Raw genomic sequence first — 27,289 nt, forward strand, 5'->3', positions numbered from 1 at the left:
AGTTACATATGCTATAAATATTCCTGAAGTATCTCAGTTATGCTGAAACAGGAGGGGGAAATTAACATGTTGCGCAGAATGAACTTGGGAAATGATTTATGTTTTGGTTCTTTTCACCGCATGTTGTGGGGTCATAACCTAGCTAAATTTAGCCTTTTGTTCCTGGTCCTTGTGGAGGGAGTTGGACAGCACTGCGGGCAACATGGCGCGTTGTCTAATAAGCAGCCCATCCCTCTGGGTGTCTTTTAATAGTTGGGGGTTTTAATAAGCAGAGTGCAGCTGCAGGCACTGGCCCTGTTTATGAGAGCCTGAATGGCTTTCCAGCAGCCCTGCCAGCTCACAGGAGGTACAGCACCCTCCTTCTCCTCCATCACCACCTACCCCAGAACCCCCTCCTGACCCTCTCTGTCATTCTTTCTTTCCTCTTCTCCCTGCCTTTACCCTCCTGTCTTCTGTCACTCTTTTTTTGTGCCCTTCTCTCTTTAGCTCTGTTATTCTCTTGTTAGCCTGTATTGAGAACCTGTTTCTGTTCCAATTATGTTTGGTAGTTGTAGACTGGGAGTCAGTAGTAGTGCCATGTTCTCATTGCCTTTTGAGTTGATTTTTCCTTTGTTTTTTGTTTTTTTTTTTGTTTTTTTTGTCTTGAGATGTATGACTTTAAGGATGAGGAAACTGCCCGCCTGAAGCTGCAATATGATTTAAATTCAGACTTGTACTCCAATCACCTCAGGCCACACTTACTGAGAACTGGAGAGACTCAGCTGCCTGGGATTTTAGATACTATGACTCTCTTTTACTCACTCTCACACTATCAGTGTCTCACTCTCCGTTTCTTTATGGAACTCGTGGCTTTAACCTCAAACATTTTCTCTCTTTTCCTGTTCCGTTCAGGGCTTTTACATTGGGGATTAACAGTTTCTCTGGTAGTTCTGGCAGATTCATGCACTCGTGTTGTAGTCGCAGGAGTTTTCCTTCCCTTGCTTGTTTTTGATTAAAATTTCATAAAGTTCTCCCAGACTCTCCAGGTCTTGTTGTTTGTAAGCCAAATGACCTCATTTCTCCTGTGTATTGGACATTCTGTGTGTGCTACCTGTTTACGCATCCACATCTTGCATATTATTCTTAATCACGAGCTAACGCTCTGTTCACCAATAGAGCACTTTAGCTGGCATCATTGTGGCCACTCTTTAATTTCAGTCTTCCAGTGCAGGAATATGGTCCTTGGTTTCTGTCCTGTAACACCCTCCCTCTCTTCTCTGGCTGTGTGACATTTCATTCTGGGGCTCTGAGGAGCTCTGTGAGGAAGAATGGAACTGGCCACTGATGGAGAGTCGTAAAGTACGGCTGTCACAGGGATTCCCGCCGCCTCCAGGATTAGCCTTTCATTCAACCATTGTTCACAAATCTTTTCCACTCTAATCTACCGCTGTCAATTCAAATGCCAACCACTATGAAATCAAGACCTGATGTTCTTAATACCATTCTTCTCCACAGATTCATATGTCACTAGGGCACGACAACCCACGCCAGACTTCTATGTAAAACAATACTGTTTAGGATTAAGATATGAAATATGATTTTATTAGCGGCACGTAGTTTGAGACCCAGTTGTAAAAGCGTGACCTGTGTGCTCTAATATGGGCTTTGGGTAATGAATTACCAGCATGAAGGATACTGTTGCATTGTGCCAGGAAGCTCTTGAAAGCAGTGTTGGTGACACAATGGCTTTGTGTGCTGTCCAGTGTCGACCATGGTTATTTAGAACCTATTTACCTTAGAAAAGAAAAAAAGAACAAGTAAAGTACATTTTGAAAAAAAAGTTGTTTGTTCCAAAACCAGTGCAAAATAGGTACGTCATCAGCATCAGAAGTAAAGGCAAACAATAAAAAGAGAGGTGATGATGATGTGTGTTGTGGTTGGGGTTAAATGGGAAAATGCCCTTTTGTTTGCTGTCTTCCGTGCACCAGCATTACGTCTGGCATAGGCAGCCACCTGCCGTGTCCTTATGACATCGTCCCTTGATCCAAAGCATACCAGCCATCTTTCCTGCTCACCGCCACAGTTAGTCAACTGTCACATAGCTCAGGCTAAAACAAAATTCACAGATTCAGTCAGATAATAAGCTCCACTAATCTTGCAGAGAAAAAATATATGTGTGTATATATATATATATACACACACATACACACACACACACACACACACACACACACACATATATATATGTATGTATGTGTGTATATATATATATCACTACAAATCATTTAGGATTTGAATTGTACTTTATTAACTCACTCCTTCACACAGTTCCTCTGTGTGTACTTTTACAACTGGAATGAGGCTGGAATGTGTATTCAGTGTTTCTGAATGTTACACAGTTTCATTGCTTTTTGTTACATCTATATGTAGCAAGAATGGCAAAGCATCATTGTTTTTCTTGTAATGTGACGTTAAAGGCCTCACTTTGAGAGGGTGGGATGGCAGGCGTCCTACAACGTGCTCACCATACTCATCAGCTGTCTGGTGATGTGGTTAGGAGTGCATTTAGTTCTAATCATTAGGTGGTAATGGGTAGACTGAGGATGCAGCTTTGGCCATTAAAACATTATGGTTAACTACTGTTCTCTTAATCAAATACGCTGGGTTGCTTAAATGGCCAGAGTGAGTCAGCGCCTTATTTCTTTGTTTCGTCTGCAAATTGACCTGCGTATTGAGTACGAGAAGCTATTTACGGCACCGGCACAGTGTGTGTCTCCATCTCAGCTGCACTTCTGCTGCGCCCATCAGCTTGATTATTAAAGTGAAAGAATGAAAGAATGAAAGACATTTTACTACAGGTTTCCCTCCACTGAAGAACAACTGTGTAATTTCACATATAGGAGAATAAAGACTACTTTAAGACAAGGATGAAATGAATCATAGATGGAGTGTTTAGTCGGCCCACCTCTCTCACATATTTCTGTTAGTCAGACTTACCACCTGGAGCCTCACACTCTTTAATGTGTATAATTCCAGGCTGCTTTGAGGGGCCCTCTTTCACACTCTCTCTGCCTGAACTCTGTTTACTCTGTTCAAATGCCCTCCAGACAATCCTGATGGTGTCATGAGGCCTGTCAGAACAGGGGCAGATGAATTTGTCTCTCTCTTCCCCTCTTTCTCTCTTCAGTCTCTCTCTCTCTTCCCCTCTCTCTCTCTCTCGCTCTACAATCTCTCTCCCTCTCTCTCTCTCTCTCTCCCTCTCTCTCATTTTTTTCTCTTATGCTCCCTCATGCTCTCTAACAGTGTCTTACATTCTCTCTCCTCTCTGTCCATGCTGCATTCATTGTACTTCTCATGTTTTTTTTTTCTGCCATGTAGGGCACTGGGGAAATCATTCCTTATATGGAGATTCCAACGCTATAAGCTATAGAAGTTAAAGAAGTATCCATCATTGATTGATATACCTTCAGCATAAATTTGAGTGGATTCTGATAAGACGATGTTACTTTGACTGAACACTTTTTGTATTCTAGTTTAGCGATATGATATGGAGCTATGGAACAGATAACAGCGCCAAAACTCCTGAGAGATAGAGAAAAAGCAAGTTCAGGCAGTGCACTGGTTTTAAAGCACGCTAATCGCTGTTTTTGAAGCAATTGACTGTTGTTCTCAGGGAACTTACTCCTTTACTCCTCACTTCTCCTCTGTCCACACAATGTAGTTATTGTCGGTCCCTCCATGCTGCCGCTGAATCTGTCGCCTCCTTTTCCTCCTCGTTTCCTGTCGCTCCAGCGTCATATTGCCACCACATGCGTCCCATGGTCCAGACTGTTGATAGGATCAGGATGAATGAGTATAGAATGCCAGCCTCTGTCTGACTGCCTGATTTCTGCCCTCCTCTCCACCCCTGGGATTTAAGTGTTTTTGTACAGTTTGTTGTGTAATTTATTAGCCACTGCCGGAGTTGGGATGGTGAGTGTGTGTGACAGAGAATGAGTCTGAGCATAATGTAATGTGATATACGCAGGGTTTTTTTGGCCATAGGGTGAAAGTCAAACTGAGCTTCTTTGATCCTTTAGATTCACAATCTTTCAACTTTAAGAGAGGGACTTTCCAGCCAAAGGGACTTTCCGTACAGGTCTGACCAAGACCTTATAAAGACCTTGTTTCCATGGCACTAATATTGTCAATTCCAAAACACCATTCATGCATAAATGACACATTTATAACGCTTACCATTGTAATATTTGCCTCTGCTTTTAGTTACTCAAATATCAGAGTTTTACGTGAGAGACCTTGGAAATGGTTTATATTTTAAAGCCACTGGTTTGTCCAGTGCGATGCTTAGCCTAGAGTTAGTGCCTCGCTGTCAGTGGTAGCACAGCAGTCCTTTGTCCGCTGGTAATTGGGCCTTAAGAGGTGTGTTACAAGTGGAATGACCTCACCAAAACACACCTGATCCACAGCTCTACTCATTAACATGCTTTTTGTGTGCTGAACATCAAAGCCTTCTGCACTGTCAAAATCTTTTTTTTTTTTTTTCTTTTTCTTTTTTTTTTTTTTCTCCTCCCCCGATAAATGTTTTCTAAATGGCAGTTCTCCGCTCCTGCAGAGCTGATGGGTGTTGTTGAGAATGAAAGGAGAGAAAGGTAATGAACCTGACAGGCCGTCTGAAGACTCTGTGTGTGGAGGCTCTATGGCACAAATCACATTACTTGGAGTGCCTAGACAGGCTATAAATGTTTTACTTTGTTTTTGTCACTGCTGTTGTGCATTTCACATGAAGCGCATGGAAAGTGTATTGTTATTTTTTGGGCCTGACTGAAGAGATATTATCAGTGACAGCTAAACAGCAGTGCAGTTCAAGAAGATGTAGAATGGCTCAAATATTCTATGAAAACCTGTGTTTAAATCTGTTTTAAAAGTGCAAGAACCTTACAGATTTGGGGTAAAAAAAGGTGTAAAATAAAATCCAACATCTAATGAATTTGATATTAAAGGTGTAGTCTAAAGTTTGATGCACTGGTTATTACTGGCTGGCGAAAGAGTGTTAACATTAGATGAAGTATCAGATGAAGTCTTTCTACTGTCCATTTGGGACACAAACACACACACACACACACACACACGCACGCGCACGCGCACACTCACACGCACACACACACACACACATGCTGTCTTCCTCTGTTGCTAACAGCCCTCCTAAAAAGACTGCATGTCCAAATTTGTTGGCCTCCCTTTCCTCTTTGATTGTCTGCTTAAGCTACTCTTGTTGTAGCAGCGCCGTACTTGGCTTTGACAGCTGTTAGTGAACCCAGGCAGCCTTGGCGGTCTCTTGCGTCTTTTGTTTGTTCATCCGGGCCTCTTTGCCTAAAGCATGTCTACCTTTCAGACTGGGCCAAAGGTGGAATTCATCAGCATGCATATGCAGCTAATGATGCGCCTCATGTTGTTTACCACAAACTGCACTGTTTTAAACTGCCTCTTACACATTCAGTCTGTTCTGGAAAGGGAATCCTTGAAGCAGAAATGCCATTTGCGAGAGACATAACTCATTCCATTGTGTGACACATCAACATTAGCTTTATGAGGACAATGTTGTCTGAAGGCATTGATTTCCATTTCACTACATGCACACACATACACACACACACACACACACACACCAAAAACCACAGAATTACACCAAAAGTACTGTTACAGAAATTGAAATGACTGCTGATTTATTGACGTATTTATACGGTGGGTTTATTAAAATACTAATCTCAGTATTATCCTCACAGAGACTCAAGTATTGACATTCCAGAGGCCTCTCTAAATTCCCACTGAAATCCCACAAGCCTTTTTAAGGGAGAAATGTTACAGGGATGCTCAAATTTGTCAAACAAATGATTTGTGTTGTAAATACCCTCTTTGTCATTGCCATGAAATTAATTCTACACAGTTTTGGAATGAACATGAAAAATGCATTTAGGCTACTGTACATGATGGAACAAGCAGAGAGAGACTCTTTAAAAAACACTCAACATGCAGGATTTTTTTTTTACTGGAGTTTAGAGCTAGGAGGGTGCTCAACAGCACCAGCTTTGAAACAAGGACACAGAACCACAGCTGAGAGCAGAGGCAACTGCCAAACGCACACGAAGGAAAAAAAAAATGTTTTTTTTATATAACTTGTGCAATGGCCAACGGTATTTGCGGTTTGAGAAGATTTCTGTGGGCTTCAATCATTGATCTCTCTTGCTCTCTCTCTCTCTCTTGCTCTCTCTCTCTCTCTCTCGCTCTCTCTCTCTCTCTCTCTCTCGCTCACTCACTGCATGCGTTCCCCTAATCTCTCCCCTCTCTGTCTGAGCAAAGGATCGGACAGATGGTTGCTCCTCTTTCTCAGACAAAAAAGTCTAAGTCGGATGGGTCCTAACATGGCCTCTCTAGGCCTTTAGCTGTAGTCAAGCATTGAGAGGGAGACATAGAGGAAGCAGGCAGTCTGAGGCGATAACTTTTGGCTTCTGACCACTGCCTGTCCCTTGAGGACTTTGTCAGGCTGTGATTGGTGGTCAGCCTGCAGCTGGCCAATGGAACTACACAGGGGGAAGGAAACACTAGTTTGTTTACCGAGGAGAAATCATGAGCTTTACCGCTGGACTAGATCAGTATTGCTGGAAGCCACAACATTAAAAACAAATGAGGAAACCATTTGTTAAAGGACAATTTTGCTTTAGTCCACAAGTAACTGTTATTAGTTTAGTAGCTCTTGAAAAATGTGGATTACACGCTTTGAAGCAAGAAGCTGTGCTTTCACCATATTTAATCATGTGTAAAGTTATTCCGGCATGTCAGACAGACCGTGGGCTGAAAAAGGGTTGCTTTTTAGGTCATGTGTTTGACATGCATTTTCTACTTGTGCCATGAGAAAAAAGTGACGACGGTTAGTGTGGGTACCGTGTTATTACTGGCCCAGGGTGTGAAAAGAGAGGGTCTGTGCTGACAGACATGGCTGTGAACTCAGTTAGTCATCCCCATGAGTGGAGTCTGCACTGCCATCTGCATGACTCACGCTCCTCGACCTCCTCTCTCAGACTAAAAAAACCAGTCCTCCCTTGCTATCACACTTCCATTAGATCCCTGCTCCAACTCACCAAGTCTGCTTTCTGTTGCTGCCCACACTCAACTCTCGCTGGACACGATTGTCTTCTTTTTTTTTTTTTTTTCTCCCTTAAACTCGAGAGTTCAACTGGTTTCAGTCTCTTTATTCTTTCCATATGTGGCCCAGATTTTTTAGCAGGCCTTATGTTATAAGGCCCTACTGTAGGTCTACTGTATGTTCACGGAATGCTTTTTCCCTTGAGGTTGTTTTTTCAAACTTTTCCATTTTTAAGTCTTTGTTGAGTTTAGCGGGGAATGCTTGTGAGAGGCAGTCACCTTTAAGTAATTAGCTTCTCATGTTTCAGGTGAAAGAGCCTCTCTGTTTTAGAGTTGAACTAGCATGAACAGTGCTACAGGCACTAAAGGAACTCATATCAAACCGCAATGGTGGTATGTCCAACATCCGTGCCCACTGTTCTCATCAAGATACAATTACAGCTCCTCGATCCTCCTTTTTCGGCTTTCCTACGAGTCGCATCAATCTCAGTCTCCTTTTTTTTTTTTTTTTTCCCTTCGGCGGTGTTATGTAGTGTGAGGTGAAAACCTCTGTGAGGTGAAAAGTTGAGGCCAGCCAGGATTTATGTATGAATCATTAAAATGCCGTTTGAGGCCGCTGATCAGTGGCGTTTGCTTTTGTAAAAGAGGGGGCTTTAATTCACTACCGGGCTACCCACACCCCATCAAAAGCCCTCCAAACCCCCTTTGGCCTCGAAGGGAGGTGGAGCCGTCAGCGAGCGCAGGAAGTCGTCAGTCGTAGGATAAATATGGCAGTATGCCTCTGGGTGATGGGTGTGTGTCAGTGTGGATAGAGGGATACTGAGGGCCATGAGCACATGTGCACAAAGAGTGCCTATGCCCAGTCACAGTCTGAGGGTCTGGGTCTGGTATGGTGGGGCAATGGCATGCCAATGGAAGTAACGCAGAAACCAAATGACTTCATAGCCCAACGAAAAACTGATCGAATCGCTGCCATTATTCATTTTTAAACGTCCTCGCTCGTTTCTTTTGACCTCAAACAATGAAATCATGAATAGTTTCCTATATTAGGTCACTTTTTTCAAACGCCTTGTTTTGTTGGAGACGGCTTGATGACAGCACAGATGCTATTACTTTTTAATGGCACACATTTTTAAGGCTGTTGGAAATACGATTAATCAGATCATTCAAATGCTGTGGTTTAGCTATGGCCTCTATATGAATGAGTAAGTTAGATATTTGATTTCAGTCGTGTGGGTGGTAGCCAAAACTGCTATCATTAACTACAGTCTTGGAATTGTGTCCCTTTTTGCAACTTTATGTAACACCAGGAGATGTCTGGGTGAATTTGAAAAAAACAAGAATTTGATGTTATCTGTGCTAATGGAAAGACCGTACATCTCCGAAAGAGGGCACATCTCTATTTTAGGAATGTATTTGCCTGTCAGTGTCTTGTGCATTGTATTTCAGTAGAGTTTATGAATTACAGAGATATTTGTCAGTAAACGTTATGGAGGAGATGATGAAATAACTTTACTCCCCGTGTTTTTGTTTTTGTTTTTTTTTTTCCTCCCCTAACTAACAGAGTTTCCTTTTTCCCATGGCTGATGAGCTGAGCTTTTTGGCGTCTGTTACCTCGTGTCTGATCTTGCACATTACAGAAAAAAAAACAAAACAAAACCCATTCAGATTCCAACATATGCTAACACTTTACAGAGCAAATGTCAAAGTGCTGGAAATACAAATCCTCCCAATTAAAGTTTCATCAGCAATGCCGTGTGTTTTCCTTGCTATGAAGAAACATTTAGAAATTAATTACTCTCTGTTTCACATTTTAGGGGACTTTGGGTTTGTTTTATTTGGGTTGTTCGTACCAATGTATCACCCTTAGCTGGGTTTGTTATTCGGATCTGCCGTTTTTTTTTTTTGTTTGTTTTTTTTTTTTTCCCCAGATCCATGATGTCATCTGTGCGTTCAGATATTGTCCTCTTGAGTAAAGTCAGTGACCAGCTCACTGTTAAAGAGGCTGAAAACACAGGGTTCAAATTCACGGTCGAGGCGAGTTGACGCGGCCTTCGCAGGTTAAAAAACGTTCCTGCGATTACCACTAAGCCCATTTTATTGGCTGATTTTAGCGCCTGCAGGAGTTGGCTGATTGTTCATCTAACTAAAATAGTCTCTTCATAAAGCTAGGAGTGTGGGGCTGTACTTTTTTGCTCGTAGAGTGCTGGAGCCTGATCGAGCTGGACTCAGGCTCCGCGGGACTGTGTTACCAAGCTCTCCACACAGAATGGCTCTCAGCATCGGGGCTTTGTCCTGTTGTGATTGGAATGTATTTTAATGAGAGGGACTCAAAGAGGCGGTAAATGGAGTGCCTGCTGAGAGCCTGAAATGGCCCAATCAGCACTGGCCTAAGTCTCCTCACCAGTTGGCTCCCGTTTCTTTTAAAGTTTTCTCTGCAATTACCTCACATCCGCTTTATACGTCCATAATGTTCCACGGGTAAGGCAATGCACAAGTGGTCACGGAGTCACAGAAAGGACAGATCAAAAGGAGTTATAATTTACATCAGATGTATGTGGTGTTCTTAGTTATAAGTCAACAGCCGTGCAGTGTTTGTGAAGGATAGAGCTTTAAACCATAAAGCTGCCAACAGGTTGACTCTGTGCACTGAGTGTTTTAAACAGAAAGGCTGAGTTTGAGGTCAGCTTGTCCTCAACTCCTCTTTAGGTCTCTTAGCAAAGATGGGTGACCTAGTGGGTCTGTTCTGAAGGCCCCTTCAGCCTTTCACAGCTGGGAAATACATCATGTCTGCACTCCTTTACCTCCCTTCTTCCACAATGAAATGATTCCTTACTTGCAGGGCTTTTTTGGAAATCATTACACTGTAGTCAGAGTTTTTCCCCCCTTCTGTTGAGTTTATGAGAACCTTATGGATCTAAGCTCAGCTAAGTCAGCGATTTAGCATTTGTTAGTATCCATCTTTTTTTATATCTATATTTATGTAACTCTTCACAGCTGCAAGAAGGCCAGTTTGTAACCCCCGGTACAGAGATTTCATGCAGTTTTATCCACATACGTTGTTGCACACAGACATACGGACTCTCACTAATGCGTACATCAGGTTTTTGATCAGGCAAAAGGAAACCGGAAACTCGACAGACTCGGGAGAGATTCAGGACACTTTTGAAACTGCTCAAATCCGTGCCCTTTAAAGCTAAGCTCAGTTTGACTCATACCTGCTCTATCTCTCATCTCCTGTCTTTCTGTAGGGATTGGAGGGATGGAAGATTTCATCCTAAAATCTGCCACGATTTCCACCTCTCCTGCCTGTCCTCCCTTCACACCACTTAACTTTGAGGCCACGCCCATTGTACGAGTTGCTGTTGAACCCAAACACCCCAGTAAGTGTAAATAAGTTTAATAGTTTAAAAGTATATATGTGTGTGTGTGGGGGGGTGTGTGTGTATAATTTTTTTTTTTTTTTTTAATAACACTGCTGTGAGTTGGAGGCTGGGCATATGACTGCTAATATTGTGATCTTATCTCTAAATGTAAACAGCATAATCTCCTTACACCAGTAGCGTAAAAGCCAAGAATATTTTGGTTAATATAATAAAGTAAAATAAGTTATAGCTGTTTTTATTACTCCAAAATAACATTTTGGGAACTTTCTTGCACTACTGTTTTTTTCAGTGATACTTAAGTTTTAGTTGCGCACTGTCTGGTTCCAAGTAACGAGAAATATAAGTTCATTTAACTGCAGCTAGTATCAGAGGTGTTTTAATAACCTTTAATGGGGTTAGAGGAACACTTGCCCTTAAATATAAAAGAAATGAAGTGTTAATGCAGGTGCTGTTAGAAAGTGTGAAGGATCTAGTAGTGTGTTTTTTTTGGGGGTTTTTTTTTTGAAGGATTTGTCTGATCACCTTGTGTGAGACGTGATTCTTAACTGCTGCTAGTTCTTCTTCTCTCTCTCTCTCTCTCTCTCTCTCTCTCCCTCCCTCCCTCCCCCTCTCCCCCCATCCCTGCACTGTAGCATGTACACACATGGTATTTTGTGCCCTTAGCTGATGTCATACAGTGTAACCGGTGGTCTGACAGGAGCATTTACAGCCACATTGTATTCCTGGAGCTCATTAGACTGATTAGACTGACTTACAGTAAAAGTTCTGTTTTCTGCTTCATACTGTTCAGCCCTGTATGTATAACATGTTACATTCATGTAAGATGATTAAAAATAGTAATAACAATCATCATAATGATACTGTGTAGTGAATTATATAAGGAGATTAAAAAACACTCACAGAAAGCTGCTTTGCATGATAGGTCATTGTTAAAAACAGCACTTGTAGAGGTGTGATTGCTTACCATAGCAACCAAATGCATGTTTTTTGACCATCTGTCACAGCATGTGTGACTTTTTTCCTCTTAAAGTCATCGCTTTAACACAGACTGTACTTTCTGGTTTCTCTCTCTCTCTCCCTCTCTCTCTCTCTCTCTCTCTCTCTCTCTCTCTCTCTCTCTCCGTCTCTGTGACTTTTTCTCTCTTAATCCCTTCCTCCCACTCAATCTTTCCTTTTCTGTATGTCTGTGGACGTGTACAGGTGAGATGCCAAAGCTGGTTCGTGGGATGAAGCTGTTAAACCAGGCTGACCCGTGTGTAGAGGTGCTGATTCAGGAGACAGGAGAACATGTGTTGGTCACTGCTGGAGAGGTTCATCTGCAGCGCTGCTTAGATGACCTCAGAGAGAGGTGAGATCTATATACATAAGACAGGAACACGGAGGCAGTTTGCACCAGCTGTAATCCGTCAACCTTTTAAGCAAGTCTTAGGCATTTCAAACATCCATGAATATATTGCCCTACCGCTGGACACACCTATGTTTGCTTGAAAACAATATGTAACTTTAAAATAGCTGTCAAAGTACATTGGTATTAGCAAACAGTCTAACATTAATGTTAAATTCTTCACTGCAAAGCAAAAGATGTGAAGGGGAGGGGGGCAGTTACCATGCAGAATATATTTAAGGTCAAATCAAAGCTTTCAGTGATGGAAGTCTGTAAATGGAAATTATCCATCTCAGTAAAGCTATAAAACAAGGTGTGAGAGGGTGCGAAGCACAACTCAACCAGATATTAAAAGGCTGTCCTCCATCATACTTTCAAGTAGTCATTACATTTTAAAGGCAAACCAGCTATTACATACTTAGAGTTATGATGTTTTAGTATAATTGTACTAATGTCCTTCTAGGATGTTTCATTTTTTTGTTGTTTAATGCAGTTTATAGAATTGTTTGAATAAAATCAGCAATTGCACTACAATGTATGGAGTAGATTAGTACAGACATAGCATTGTTTGAATCTTCATAGTATAACCATGGAGTTGATGGTTTACATGCTGTGTGTGTGTAAGTGTGCAGCAGGTGTATGTGAGTGACTAACAGTTCATTCATGCTGCAGCGTTGGTTGCGGACATGATTAGATTATAAAACAGCTGTTTGGCTGATAAATTTTAAACAACACATCTACAGCGAGAATGAATGCTGTCCATATCGCTTTAGTTCCTGCAAAAATCTGTGAATTGTGATTATTTAGGCTATCAACTAGAGCTCTGCCTCTCTGATGCCTCAATTCACATTAGACGAGAGAGAGAGAGAGAGAGACTGAAAGAGAGAGAGAGATTTTTTATCATCTACCAACAAAATTGAGAGAAGGTGGCAAGAGAGCATGGGTGGACAGCTGGATTGATGAATTAATAGATTTATATATAGATAGGGTTGAAATTTCTAAGAGGATGACAAAGGGGGATTGATGGAGAGAGAAAAAGAGACTTTAGGAAAGGTAGTGATTGCAGTTCTGTAGAGGGGCGGTGAAGGGAAGCTCCAGTGGGTTGGCCTACAGGTGGAATAAACAGGGCTTTTTTTTTGAGCCATTGACTGAATATGACAGCTGGCATTGGATCTGTCGCATAGCTGTCAAAGCTCTGAGACAGTTTTGCTTCAGGAGTGTGTATGTGTGTCTACTTGCATACATGCGTGAATATTGCACGAATGTCTGTCCGTGTGCATGTTTTTGTGTGTGTGTGTGTGTGTGTGTGTGTGTGTGTGTGTGTGTGTGTGTGTGTGTGTGTGTGCATGATGAAAGAGATATAGAGGAAGAGACAGTGCGCGTGGGTATACATGTGCGTGTACGTGTACGTGTGCATGTGCGTGTGTGTGTGTGTGCGTACGGCGTGTGTGTGGGTTGAACATTGTTGGCTTTGGACCCCTTACCATGTTGAGTGATAACAAGCTTCCCTCACTGCCAATTTCCCAGCCCTCCCGTAGCCCAGTGACTCCTGTCATTAAATCATTCTCAGCTTCATCTTGGCCTGCCTGCACTGTTGCAGCTCCGATCAATAGGCTTTGATGTCAGCCTGTGTGCAAACAGGACCACGCTGTGGCCAGACCAAAACAATCTACAATCTCTCTCTCTCTCTCTCTCTCTCTCTCTCTCTCTCTCTCGCTCTCTCTCTCTCTCTCTCTCTGTCTCTCTTTTTCTCTTTTTCCCATCTTTCCCGTCTCAGTCCATGTTTGCCATGCCCTTGAGAATTACCTTGTACACACTGCTTTTTTGCGTAAATTAGCGGTGCAGCATGCTAAGTATCAGTGGTAGCGGTTTTGTCTAGTTGTTTGCTTTACCGGTCACAACAGCCTTTGCATATCGTTAACGAAGACCTCTCCTCAATGTTTTATCAGAAAAAAAAAAGCCCAGTGTAGGTTAGCGTGTGAATGTCATACGCAGCCTGTCAATGATCATTAGGAGCTAGTTTACTGGAACTTCAGCCAGATTGGCTGAGCTCACCATTAATGAAACAGGTTTTGTAATTGGCTGTTCTCAGTAATAATAATGATAAAAAAAAAAGCTTCGACTGGTCATCACTTTTTAGAACACCGCATCTAACGATTATACATTTCTGCCATTTGCCACACAGAAGGAGAAAAAAAATCAATCTTCATGAAAGTCAAAGTACTCTCTGAAGGCCTTGGTGAAATTTTAATAATGCTGGGATCAGAAATGAGGTGAGGATTCCGGATTCCACTGGGCTTTCTCCCGCTGCGTTGCTACAATCCTACGTGCATTCATGTAGAAATGAAACGGATGGAATTTGTTCCATTAATAAATGAATGATCCTGGTCATCAAGAAACATGAAGTGTTTCCAAGGTTGAGTTTTTGCATCGCCCCCTAATCCCTGTCCAAACTTTACAATCACCTACTAAAAATGTATTTCTTATACTGGATACGAATGCAATAACCTGCGTCAAAACCAACCACTGTTGTTGCCATGTAATTGACTCTCTGCAACACTGAAGAAGTATTCATAATCCACAGCATTTTATATAGCTCCGTGGAGTTTGGACCTTATCTCTTGATACAGGTAGAGAAATGTACAGTGGTCCAGTGCGCAGATATGAAACCTTTGCAGAAGACCTTGGACTTAAGGCTCTAACACACAGCTTGACACACATATGTATTCAGTGCGTTGATGAATTTAGAGTTATCGTAGAATACTGAGGGTGAATAACATTTAGATTCCTTTATTTTTCTCATATTGGTATTGTACACAGAGAAGTAGACCATAAAAACTGTCTCTTAAAGCATTGCTTTAAACTCATACAGAGACCAAGAATTAGATGTGGTATTTGAACGAGCGAAAGGTTGTCGTCTTTCGGCTTGTGTGGGGTAAGATAGAGAAGTGAGTGGCTGAAGGGACAGACCGGTCGTCTGGCAGTTAAACAGTATGAAGTCGCAGTATCAGTAGACCCATCGCTACTCTCGCATCCAAGTCCATCTGCTTCCCTGTAGCGCTCTCTCTCTGTCTCTCTCTCTCCGTCTCTGTCTCTCTCTCTCTCTCTCTCTCTCTCACTCTGTCTCTAGGGCTGTCTGTGGGTCTCCAAACGAACACTTCTTTCTTTCCTTAAAATAATTCAGTCGTCTGCTTTAAAGTATGTCTACTGCTCTTGTAACTCTTGTTTTACACCTGTTGTGTAAAAGCGTCTATAGTGTCCTATCTCATATCTGAGTCATTTGTGAGAAGAATTGTGTTTCACAAAATCAGTTTATGAGTGCAGATAAATATCAGCACACTCATACATTGTGTCATATCTCATATCTGAGTCATTTGTGAGAAGACTTGTGTTTCAGATAATCAGTTTATCAGTACAAAGCGGTATCAATACATTCATTAGCGTTAGAACCTGATGAATAGAGCTATACCCTGTTAGCAGGAAAAGCAGCCTCTTCCCTCAACCCGTCTTCATGCTCTGGTTTCTCCGGAGATATTGATTGACAGGAGAGTTTCCAAGAAGACATTTATGCTACTTTAATTACAGGCTCTGTTTGTGTTAAGCTTTGGTCTGGTAGGGCGCAAGGTTAGCCGCTTAACTTCGACTGAGACGAACAGCATCGACAGATTGACTCAACACTGTATTCTCTAAAGGACCATTGCACAATTACTGTTCCCATGTAAGTCCTGCCTCTTCCCCTCAACCTGCCATTCACCCCAACCCTTTTCCAAATTGTTTCTAATATGAGGAAAGGGGTGCAAACCCTATGCAGCTCCAGATTGCGTTCTCCCTCGTGTACTGCACTGTTATTGAACTACAACTGCAGACAAATAAACTTAAGACTTTACAACAAACACCCATTATAGCTTGTACTTTTCATCTGTAAACTGAGCCAAATTATGCCTCACTCTCCTAAACGAACAGAGCCCCCATCCCACCCCCCCACCCCCCAAAACTCACAGCTCTAAAGAATGGTATACGCACAGCCTATGTAACTGGCTGTTTTTTTTTAATGTGGGAATCTGAATGGAGCGAGTGTTTTGATGAGTGGCTCCTTTGTATGGTTTGTGCTGGTTTCTTTCTGCTGCTCCTTCTCTTAACCATCTTGGCCGGACACTGAAGAAGAGAGCAAACAGAGCTGAGTTTGACAGGTCGGGGCAGCAGGGGTTAACTACCGGGGTCAGAGGAGACAGGGTTCAGGCCATTAGCGGCGCTAACACACCAACTTTACGACCAAACACTTCTACAACGGGACAGAGGCAAGTTTAAAAATATCCCCACTAGTCTGGTGTCAGAGGGCTACCCAGACATGGCCTGTGACGCTGAGGCTGGCCCCGGGCCACGCAAACCAGGTCAAAGGATGATGACATCACAGCTCAGCAGACTGCTGGAGGAAAATGGGTCAACTGCCAGATCACATGACCTGCAACAAGTGAAGCCCCGATGCATAATTATTGTTTTGGTTAAACAAAAACATATTGGTTAAGGGATTATTGCTTTTTTTTTTTTTTTTTTTTCCCAAAGACTCATTATTTGCATTTCCACTGGCTTTGTCTTCCACTTGACATACTGGCAAATTGCCTTGCAGTTTTAATGTTTGCGTAATGAAGTCATCTCCAGGCTATAAATGTGAATTTAGACTAAACATTATTGTTTTGGTTTTTTGTTTTTGTTTTTTTTTAATGAAATAAGTCTGAAAGGCATTTTAAATGATAAATATATATTCAAAAATGTTTTTGTATATAAAACAAATCAGAATAAGTAAACCATAGGCTCTATGTTAATCCTCCATTTAATTATTACTGTGATTCATGTCCAACAAAATGTTCGGAAATTTATCGACTGTTTTGATTTAATCCTACAGTATATGTAATCCCACAGCTGTCAACTGTCCACAATAAGGGCTGTGATAAAAAGTATATGTAAAGTACACTTGTCATGGATGTATAATTTATTCGGAAGTGGTTAGCACTGTGGTGATCCTTATCCTTAATTGACTCTCCTTCGTTCTGCTGCGTGAACAGAGAAGCCTTTTAAGTATTCACACGTCCTCCACCAGTCTAGCCGCTACGAACGCAACTCCATCTTTAAACACAGAGCTACATTGTGTACTCTGTTTTCCATTCTGTTTGAAGCAGGACTGCCTGGTGGGCAGGTTTAGACAATTGCTTATGAATTTTTGAAAGCCCTCCTGTGCCGTTAGTGGGCTTTGCAGCAGGACGGTGTGCCTGAGAGGATAATACTGAGAGCTGTGAGACAGCAGCGTCGCTAGACAGCGCGGCACAGGCACAGACGGCATAGAGCTCTCTCAGGAAGTTTCTAGTAAAACAATCTCCAAAAGATTATGTGCTTTCTAACCTGTTTTATGACTGTCTGGTGGTAAATGGATTACTGGAAACCTCCGTGTTGTTGTCGAAGGAGAAGATGGCAATCTTGTCAGCCGTCTGCTCCACTTAAAGAAGCCCAATTAGCACAGAGACCTGATGGCCGGTTCTCCCTGCGTGAACCAGCAGGGCTGACTGTGTGTGTCAGCAATGCATTCACGCTTTGGTACACACTGACACTACAGTCTGACTCTGTTTCCCCCCTATATCTCACGCATGTTTTATTCAATACTGTCTGTGCGCTGCTTCCCGTCATATGACAGTATTACGCATACAGACATTCTTAACGAACTCCTTTTTTTGTCACATACATTCATAGTATCAGTCCTCAAGTTAGCTTGTGTACATTGTCTGTTTTCCTGTGGTGAGGGATTGAGATGAATTGGTGTCTTACAGCTTGAAAGGGCTATTCCTAATGTTTTTACTAATCAGGGAGGAACTGGAGCTTGGCTGTTTTTATTGACTGAATGCCAGCCCTTAGCAGCAAAGTATAACTCTCTTTTTCCCCAGTGGTCTCTTTGCTGTAGAAAAAGGTAGATCAGCTTTTGTTTCACACTGATAATGTACAGCGACCAACTTGTTTCTCCGGTGTTCTGTTTTAATTCCCCTTACGCTGAAACGTATTTGATTTTCCTTTCTCAGATTTGCGAAAATTGAGATCAGCGCTTCCGATCCCATTATCCCATTCCGTGAGACTGTTATTCGACCCCCCAAAGTGGACATGGTAAACGAGGAGCTGGGTAAACAACAGAAGGTGGCAGTAATTCACCAAGTCAAAGAAGAGCAGGCCAAGAACCCAGAGGGCATGCAGGTCGACCCCAGCGGCCTGGTGACTCTCACGACCCCAAACAAGATGGCCACGGTCAGTGTGAGGGCCATACCGCTGCCCGAGGAAGTGACTCGCTTGCTGGAGGCTAACGCTGAGCTCATTCGAACCATGGAGCAGTTCAGCTTGTGTGCACGCGAGGGCAAGACGCTGGACATTAACCAGAAAACCTTGGAGCTCATCCAAGACCTCAAAGACAAGTTGGAGAGCCACCTTCAGGGTCATAAGTGGAGAAACGCAGTCAATCGCATCTGGTCGTTCGGCCCAAAGCGCTGCGGGCCAAACGTCCTTCTGAACAGCGTGGAGGGCTACCAGCGGCCGTCCGTGTGGCAGTGTCTGCAGTGTGAACGAGAGAAGGAGAAAGGGCGCGGAACGACGCTCAGGGATTTTGACAACAGCATCGTCAGTGGCTTTCAGCTGGCTACTCTTGCTGGACCCATGTGCGAGGAGCCACTTATGGGGGTGTGCTTTTCTGTAGAGAAATGGGAGATGACATTACCCACACAGTTGCTTCACCAAGTCTCTGTAGAAGAAGACTCAGTTTCCCAGCGTTCTTCCACGGAGACCAGTGATCGCAAGGACGGCGACTTTGCTGAAAAGACCGATGAGGAGCTTCAAGGAGGGAGTGAGACCGACATGCCCTCGTCATCATCAGGTTCCACCCAAAGCAAGCGTAAAACAGATGCTGTAGGGGGACTGATGGACTGCTATGGGCCTTTCTCTGGCCAGCTTATAGCTGCTATGAAAGAGGCATGCAGAAACGCTTTCCAGGCTAAACCACAGCGTCTAATGGCTGCCATGTACACCTGTGAGATCATGGCAACAGCTGAGGTTCTAGGTAAGTACAAAACATAAACGTAACACAAACACAGGTTAAACTATTGTACGATTCAGTCAAATTGCGCAGCAGCACCTGTATTCAGTTCAAACAAGCTATTTGTGGTCTCACCCCTCTTAACTCAGGCAAAGGAAAAGATTCGGTGCACACACAGGAAATAGTTTTCCCTGTACCTTAATTGGAAGCTGCTGTGGAGAAACCATGTTCCGATGTGGTGATGTCATAGCGTAGGGTCCTTGAACAAAGACGGATTGTCTGGTGAACATGCCTGAGTGAAATGTAGATGGGTGAATTAGTAAGGCGATCCTGTCCTTTGAGAACAGAGAAGTACTGAGAGAATCAGCCAAGAAGGGCAAAAGGGGAAAGAATAGAAAAATAATTAAATAATAGAACAAATTGCTGCTTGATCCCACATTATTTGCAAAATATTTCAAATCCATCTTTGAACTTCATCCCCCCCCCCCCCCCCCCTATAAACATAACAAGCATGAGAGGAGTTATTTGAATGAGGCTTTTTTTTTTTTAAGTAGAGCACCTGGAACACATTACTAATAATGATTCAATATTTAACAGTCGAACACAGTGTCTTTTTTTAGATATGATATTTTCCATTTCAAGTAGTTAGCATTTGTCTGTTGATTTATGAGAATAATATATTGGGTTTTGACTGTTTTAGTAGTTTGCCAAATGCAAATGGCAGGGTGATTTTCAACCATGTCTCTGCAAAATGCAAATGTAAATATTTAAGTTTTTGTTGATGCTTAATATGTCTGTATCAGGATTTTTAAGCTTTAAAAAAAACAAAAAAAAGTAACAGTAATTTGCTATACATTTGGCCCCTTAAACGTTCAGATGTATAATTTTATTGAAACACTCTGAGCGAATTAGAGTCAAGCTCTAAGCAGCTGCCTACTTGCGGGGCTTAGGGCCGACACAGAGGTACAGGGGCCACGGGGCACTCTCACAGCCTGTCAACACTTAAGTGCTGTCAGACCTTCCACTAGCCTGACTGTTAAGCAAGCTCAGAGTGTGAGCTGCACTCTGTCGGTTTCTTCTCCCGTCAATGCCACATATTCTACCAGCCTGCCCAAACCTTGAGCTACCCCACCTCAGTCACTGTGACCATTTTACAAGAGACGCAGCACATCCATTACAAAACGCTACAGAAAAATCTCTTCGGACCGGGCGCGTTTCCGAACCCTGGTCCGCCGAGTCGTATCAGGGTCCTCTTTGTGTGTGTTTCAGGTCGCGTGTATGCTGTCCTGTCTAAGCGCGAAGGCCGGGTGTTGAATGAAGAGATGAAAGAGGGGACAGACATATTCATTATTAAAGCTGTGCTGCCTGTGGCTGAGAGCTTTGGATTCGCCCACGAGATCAGAAAGAGGACCAGCGGCCTAGCCAGTCCACAGCTAGTCTTCAGCCACTGGGAGGTAAAACAGAATGAACACGTGAGAGGAAAATGGATGAATGAATGAATGAATGAATGAATGAAGAGGGGGAGCAATGGCGGGGGGGCTGTCCTAATTTAATCCAGGTGGAAAGAGGTAAGTGATATGTAAGTAAGGTGATGAATGTATCTGATTGGAGGAGTCATCCTCACTGACTAGATGTGTCATGTCCCTTAAGCCCACAAACATGCACACTCTGGGGAAATTGTATTCAAGAGGTCAATGTTGTCTTCGGGGTTTTTTAGTCAGTGCTGTTTGAGTTGTGAAGCAGTTGATTTTTTTTTTTTTCCTGCTAGCCACAGAGCTGGGATCAATAGGCTGTCCCTGAGTGTGGTAAAGGTTCTTGTGTCCAGTCTGTAGACTTATTGAGTCAAGAACAAGACTTTTCCCCCCAGGGAGTTTGACTTTCAGACAGGAGCATTAAAATTTTGAAATGTTAAGGAACAAAATGGGAATATTTTATATCACATTAAACTGATCCTTCTGTCTTATACTTGTTTTGCTACTTTGGTATTTGCCCATTTACCTCCTAGGAGTTCAAGAGGCTGTTAAATTGGCATGTGTGTGAACTCAGTAATACAGTATTGATTTGTGCATTAAGAATATGATGTCAATACAAGTTCACAGCCTCAACCTGAACTAACCCACCGCTGATATCAGTATTTTTTCTTGTTGAATTATACACTATCGGTACAACCATATAAATTATTTCAATCAGTTTCTTCATAATAAAGTCTTGCTCCTCATACTGTTTCCTTATCTTTAATTAACGTGTGGAACTCCACTCTTAATGATGATTCATAGTCTTGATGTACACCAAGTGAGTTATCAGACGGAAATAAATTACACCTTATTACCTTTATCCATCTTTGTGGCAGCTAAATGGATTTAACCTGATTCAGTGTAAAACGCTTTGAGAACAGATGACCAGCTCTGTATAAACGTTTCTCATTATCATTTTCAAGCCCCCCCCCCCCCCCCCCCCCAGCGTCTGTGCGACTTCGTTTTCCTGTTTGTGTGTACGTGCTTGCGCGTCCCCACGACTGAAGGTCAGGACTGCGAAGGGACGACAGAGTTGTCAGTAATTAGAATGTGTCTTCCTTTACTGGAGGCAGAGGGGACAGAGAAGGGGGGGCGGGGGTTAGAAAGGATCAAAGTCAGGAGACGCCACATGTATCAGGGTTGCGTAGCGCCGGCTGCCAGGCCTGTTTCATCACCAGCACGCTGACTGCAAGCACCCAGTGCCATATGGAGGTCGTGTCAGCTTAGGTGATGGGTCACTCTGTCTGCCCTGAGTCATTGACAGAAATGAACGGCAGACTCACATTCTCAACCTGCCCAGCTAGAGTCCTTTTTGCGGCCGCGAGCAGTCAGCGTCTGGACTCTATTTCCTAACGCTCCGGGTTTCGCACTCTAAATGCTAAAAGAGCATCAGAGAACTGCATTGCAGAAACTGATTGACTCACGCAGCGCCTCGACTGCCTGTCGGATTGGTTGCAGCTACATTCGTATCTAAAGGTCGTATCGGGTGAAGCCAATTTAAAGCTCAAAGAAAGCTACCGAGAACACTGTTTATGTGAAACACAGAAATGGGATATCCTTTCTTCTTAAATCTAGGCCCGTTTTTGCTTGTTTGTAGAACTATCTGTGTTTTGTCAGAAAAGATCTGATGGTGAGTTGAAGACATGGTGTGCTTTGAAGCTTTGAGTGTAATTAATTAAAGTTCAGCGTGGACTGTGTTCGTGGATGTGCAACACTAAGCACTAAAATTACTCCTAGGAACTATACACATCAGACTGTGTGGAGTGAACACAATTCACAGCTGTGTGTGTGTGTGTGTGTGTGTGTGTCTATACATGTGTGTCCTTGTGTGTTTGTGTTTGTGTGCGCATGCGTGTTTGTCAGTCTGTGTGTGTGTGTGTGTGTGTGTGTGTGTGTGTGTGAGTGTGTGTTAATGCTAATGAGATGATGAGGGAGTGGATTGAACAAAATGTTCTTTGCAGCAGGCCTCTGCAGCCTGTCGGGCTTTAGTAAACCTCTGTGCGCACATGTGCCTGTCCTTATTGCATTTGGATCCAAATACACACACACTCTCACACACACACACACACACACACACACTCACACAGCACTCTCTGACACAGGCTTCTTCCCGGCCATGTTTCCTTTGCTTGGGGTAGGTAATTCAATTTTATGGTAGCCTGGTGGGTTTTGGTTTTCTTTAAATGTGGCTTTTGTTTTGGCCGCAGAGACTGGAAACAGTCTTAATTACTTTTTTCTCTCTTGAGTAGCATGGGCTTGTGCGTGTCTGTCTCTGTGTCTGTGTGAACCTGTTCTTCCCGCAGCCAAACAACTCCCGTCAGCTCCTCCTCATCTCCTCTGTCTGCTCCTCTCCTGACGCCCATAGTAAAAGTCCCAGACAAACCCAGAGGTGTGAAAAGTCAGGTGTTCTGAAGGATTTTGAATATATACATGTGACAGAGCCAAGTGGATCCAGTCAGCTCTTAGTAAAAACTGCCTGACGTTGTGTTTCACAGATATGAATTGTTTTACAGAGAATAACTTCCCAGTCCTTAACGAGTCAACCCATACATTCACAATAAAAAATGAATGCACAGGATAGCATATGAAACAACACACTAACCCCACCTTTTTATACCCAAATGCTTTGTTTTCATATTTTATGAATAAACATTTTTGAAATGGCTCTTCCTGCTGGGTGTTAAAAGCATCTGGAAGCCATTGTGATGCTGCTTAGATTATTGATATGAACTTGTCCAGATGTGTCGGACTGTTGAAGCCATTAGGAGGATAGTTTTCAGCACCGTTGACATGTGTCAGGAAAGAAAGACAGAAGAAGAGAGTTATGACAGACGTGAGCCATATAAACTCTTTCCAGAGATCCGTGATTCCCTGTTTCCTGTAGTCTGACCCGGGTGTGTGTGTGTCTGTGTCTCTATGTGTCTATATGTCGGTGTGTGTATATGTTTGTCTGTGTGTGTGTGTGTGTGTGTCTCTCTCTCTCTATGTGTCTGTGTGTGTGTACATATATATCTGTGTATGCCTCTCTCTGTGTGTGTGTGTGTGTGTGTGTGCGCGTTTGTGTGTGTCCGTGTGTATATATGTGGCAGTGCATGTCTATCTGTGTGCTTGTGCATGTGTGCGTGTGTGTGTGGTCGCTGAAAGCTGTTGAAGTGAGGACTTGCCAGTGGTTGTACGGCCTGCCTTTTGAGGGCAGTGCTGTTAGAGTAGCCCTGCAGAGTTCTGGCTGTCAAGCTGCCTTCCTGCCTGCTTGGCTGGCTGAGTGACTGATGCTGTGTGGGCTGGTGTAAAGGAAGCCTCTCTCCCTCTCATCAGCGCCTGGCTAGCAGCGATGACAGTACCAGAGACAGGTGCTGGAGAACCAGGCTGCCTTATCCAGCCACCTCCTGTGCAGAGGGGCCATTAGACACATATGCCAGGGCACAAGGCAGGAGGCACGAGGATGCACTCAGTCTGTCTGTGAGGCGTCTGCTACTTTAGCAACACACACGCACTCGCGCGCGCGCGCACGCACACGCACACACACACACTCGCACACTCGCACACACACGCACTGCAGTGGCCATCTGATTGTTGCATGGCCCAAGGACACAGCTCAGTCACAACATGTCTGAGGTCAGTGCTATCTAATTGTGTGAATGGCACAAAGACAATGGTAATGAATGTCTGATGTGTAATGATGTGTGTCAGTGAGAGAGAGAGAGAGAGAGAGAGAGAGCGAGCGAGCGAGCACGTGTGTGTCATAAACTTGGAGCAGGCTGATGGTGACACTGGGCTACTGTGTGTGATTGTGACACACAGTAGGTGTCACTCTGCATTAGCCCTGTGGCACAAGCTTCCCATTATTCACATCTGCACACACACACGCACACACACACGCACGCACGCTGAGCATCACCTTGCACCGGGTCACTGCCTACTCATTAAAATCCTCTTTCTCACTTCATTCAAACGTTTATACATAGTTAGAAACTCATTTTAGGTTCATTTTAGTCTTCTTTCACTTAAAACCTCAGTTTTCAGAGGAGTTTTTTTATTTGCACTCATGCAGAATGTGTTGTTAGTTTAAGTCACCTGCTACGGCACTCTCCTCTTGCCGTTAAAGTCGCCGTTGCCGAGATGAGAAGCGTCTCGTCACCGTTCGGCGGGTTGCTCTGTGTGTTCCATGCTTCAGCGAGGGGAACAGATGAGACAAAAGCCCCTGAAAAGAAAAGGAGTCCAAGCTCTCCACAGAAGAGGAGTCTGCATGAGCAAGCAGAGATTTAATCAGAGACCAGCGGGTGCCGGCCCCCCTGGCTGAAGCGTGCACATTCAATCTGACTGCCGTTGAATTAGAATTGTAAGCTGCCCCTCCAACTACCCCCACCCCCACACCCCCCTGTAAACCCCCCACCCCCACCTCCCAATCCCTCCTCCAGAGAGCTCAGAGTCTCTGTGACATATGCTGCTCATGCAGGGCCCTTCTCTCTTGCGGCAGCAGTCAACGGTTTTTCTTTGGGTGTAAATCCTGCCGTTGTTGGCCCCTGCCATCTGTCCTGTGGAAAGCGAGCTTGTGCTGAGGGGCCCGGCCCACGGGGCCAGGTGCAGGGCCTCTTCTGGACTAGTACAGTAATTGTACCCCTTGACTATTGTCTTATTATGAGGTCATAGCGCTTTGGACTCTGTGCGTGTGCGTGCGTGCGTGTGTGCCTGTGTGTGTGTGCCTGTGCGTGTGTGTGTGTGTGTGTGTGTGTTTTGCTTTGGGCATTGCATCACCCCTGAACACCTGCTACTGTGTGTGTGTGTGTGTGTGTGTGTGTGTGTGTGTGTCTGTATGCCTGTGTCCCTGCTGGAACATGGTGTCACAGAATTCTACATAATGAGCTTTCTGTGTCAATCCAGAAGCTTCTACTCAGTCCACTATGGCTTTCCTTTTGTTATAATGACACGGACAGGGACGGAGGGAGAGAGAGAAGAGATGGCAGTGAGAGAGTGAGATAGCTCGTGTTCTGTTGTGAAAGTCTTACCTGTTTGCCAGTTTCAAAAAATAATAAAACTTGTTCATTTTCATAACTACTATTATAGTTACACAAGTGATTAAGTTATTGCTTGAAGGAAACAAGAGACTGAAACTTAACAGAGACATAATGATAGAAATGGGAATTCTGAAAATTGTTATTTTTATGAGAACTCCTATTCATTATCCTTGTGTCAGATTATAGTTTTGATGTATTTCCTATTACGTATTTATGTTCCTATTATGTTTGTGAAGATCCAGCAAATCATAAAACACGGTGAATATTTTTGTCTTCCAGGTGATCTCCAGCGATCCTTTCTGGGTACCCACCACTGAAGAGGAGTACCTGCACTTTGGAGAGAAGGCTGACTCAGTCAATCAAGCACTTAAATATGTGAACTCTGTTCGCAAGCGCAAAGGCCTGTACGTGGAGGAAAAAATAGTGGAACACGCTGAGAAACAGCGAACTCTCAGCAAGAACAAATGATCTTCAGCAGAGTTCCACTCTTTCAGTCCACAATCCGATTGGTCACTACAGCTCCTGTCGTCGGTCACATGGTCACAGCAGTTTCATGCTCTTCATGACCTTGTGAGTGCCCAGACTTGAGGATGTTGGACCCTGGTCAGCTCCTAATGTTTTAATTATTCGATATAATAGCGTGTGCCGCTGGAACATGCCGGAATATGGTGGGCGACGATGTGATTGAAGTTGATTGATTTTACTTCGCCGCCTCTCGAGTTGACGGAGGACGCTGTCCACATCTCAGCTGAAGCTTTTCTCAGGCATTTAAATGAAAGATTCTCACGGATGACTGGAGCCACTTTTAATCGCTACACATAATGCTGCTCGTCTGGGATATTTTGCTTGAGAGAGTCATTCACAACCATGCATAATTTAAGAGTCTTTCTACTGAATTACAGTTTCAATTTGAGTCTGAGTGGAGTAGTTTGAGAATTAATTCCACCATCTCTTCCTCTAGAATGTCATTAAGCCTACCCTGAAGACCTCAGTTTAATTTAGAAAAACACAAATATGATATTAGGAAATTAGAAGTGTTTTAATTATTTTGGGGACAAAGATCACACAAGCAGCTCGCCCAAGAAACTGAATACACTGAATTCTGAATTTTCTTCCTCATTGTACAAAGACCGAAACGAAAAGTGCAAAACCTGTGTTTCGGCTCGATAAATAAACCCGGGTCAATTCAGTGTCTGCTGTTTGTTTGTTGGTTGGTTTGTCTGTGCGAGTCAGTGACTCAGTGAGTGAGTGAGCAAATAAATAAAAAAATAAGCATGTTTTGGCATTGCATTGGATTGCATCGCATTGGGCAGTGTTCAGATTTGAGTCTCCTACTGAAGGGTTCGCTCCACTGCATTGGCTTCGGGGTCAGTGCCGCAGAGAAACTGCCGGGGTAATGACCTCTATGTTGCATTAAGCTAATGGGGGTAATTTTGCGGAACGGATGGCTTTAGACTGCCGGGCAGACAAAGCCCTGAGATAAGGCTGTTGACGTGGCAGATAAAACTCTTAGCTAATGTAAATGGGATGTCCCTCCCCGGTGTAACAGCCATTCAACTTGAAATTTTAATAATGCATTTACACTTGTCGGAGTTCCGTTTGGAAAATATGATACAATAATGTAGTTCAGCCTCAAGACTTCACCTTAAAGGAATCTTCTAGAACATTTAATGTTCATAAAGCTACTCAATGAGTTATAATAAAGAACCAGTCAAAGATCCACTGCTAAACTTTTTTTTTTTTAAACTTATAAACTTTAAACTTTTTTTTTTTTTTTAACGACTATGGCTAGTATTTACAAAGTGTGT

At 43.3% G+C, this 27,289-nt stretch overlaps 1 protein-coding gene across 2 annotated transcripts in view; it reads left to right on the plus strand.

Moving 5' to 3' along the window:
- Nucleotides 1-25,991, plus strand: part of efl1 (elongation factor like GTPase 1) — a 52,081-nt gene extending 26,090 nt beyond the window's left edge. For both annotated transcript variants that reach the window (XM_030765871.1, XM_030765872.1), the window contains exons 15-19: nt 10,371-10,502; nt 11,706-11,853; nt 17,955-18,976; nt 20,222-20,406; nt 25,761-25,991. In XM_030765871.1, the coding sequence (XP_030621731.1) occupies nt 10,371-10,502; nt 11,706-11,853; nt 17,955-18,976; nt 20,222-20,406; nt 25,761-25,949 (1,676 nt within the window). In that variant the 3' untranslated portion in view covers nt 25,950-25,991. The remainder of the gene's footprint in view (nt 1-10,370; nt 10,503-11,705; nt 11,854-17,954; nt 18,977-20,221; nt 20,407-25,760) is intronic.
- The last annotated feature ends 1,298 nt before the right edge of the window (nt 25,992-27,289 follow it).

This window comes from Chanos chanos, chromosome 2, assembly GCF_902362185.1.
Source record: "Chanos chanos chromosome 2, fChaCha1.1, whole genome shotgun sequence".
NCBI classification, from domain to species: domain Eukaryota; kingdom Metazoa; phylum Chordata; class Actinopteri; order Gonorynchiformes; family Chanidae; genus Chanos; species Chanos chanos.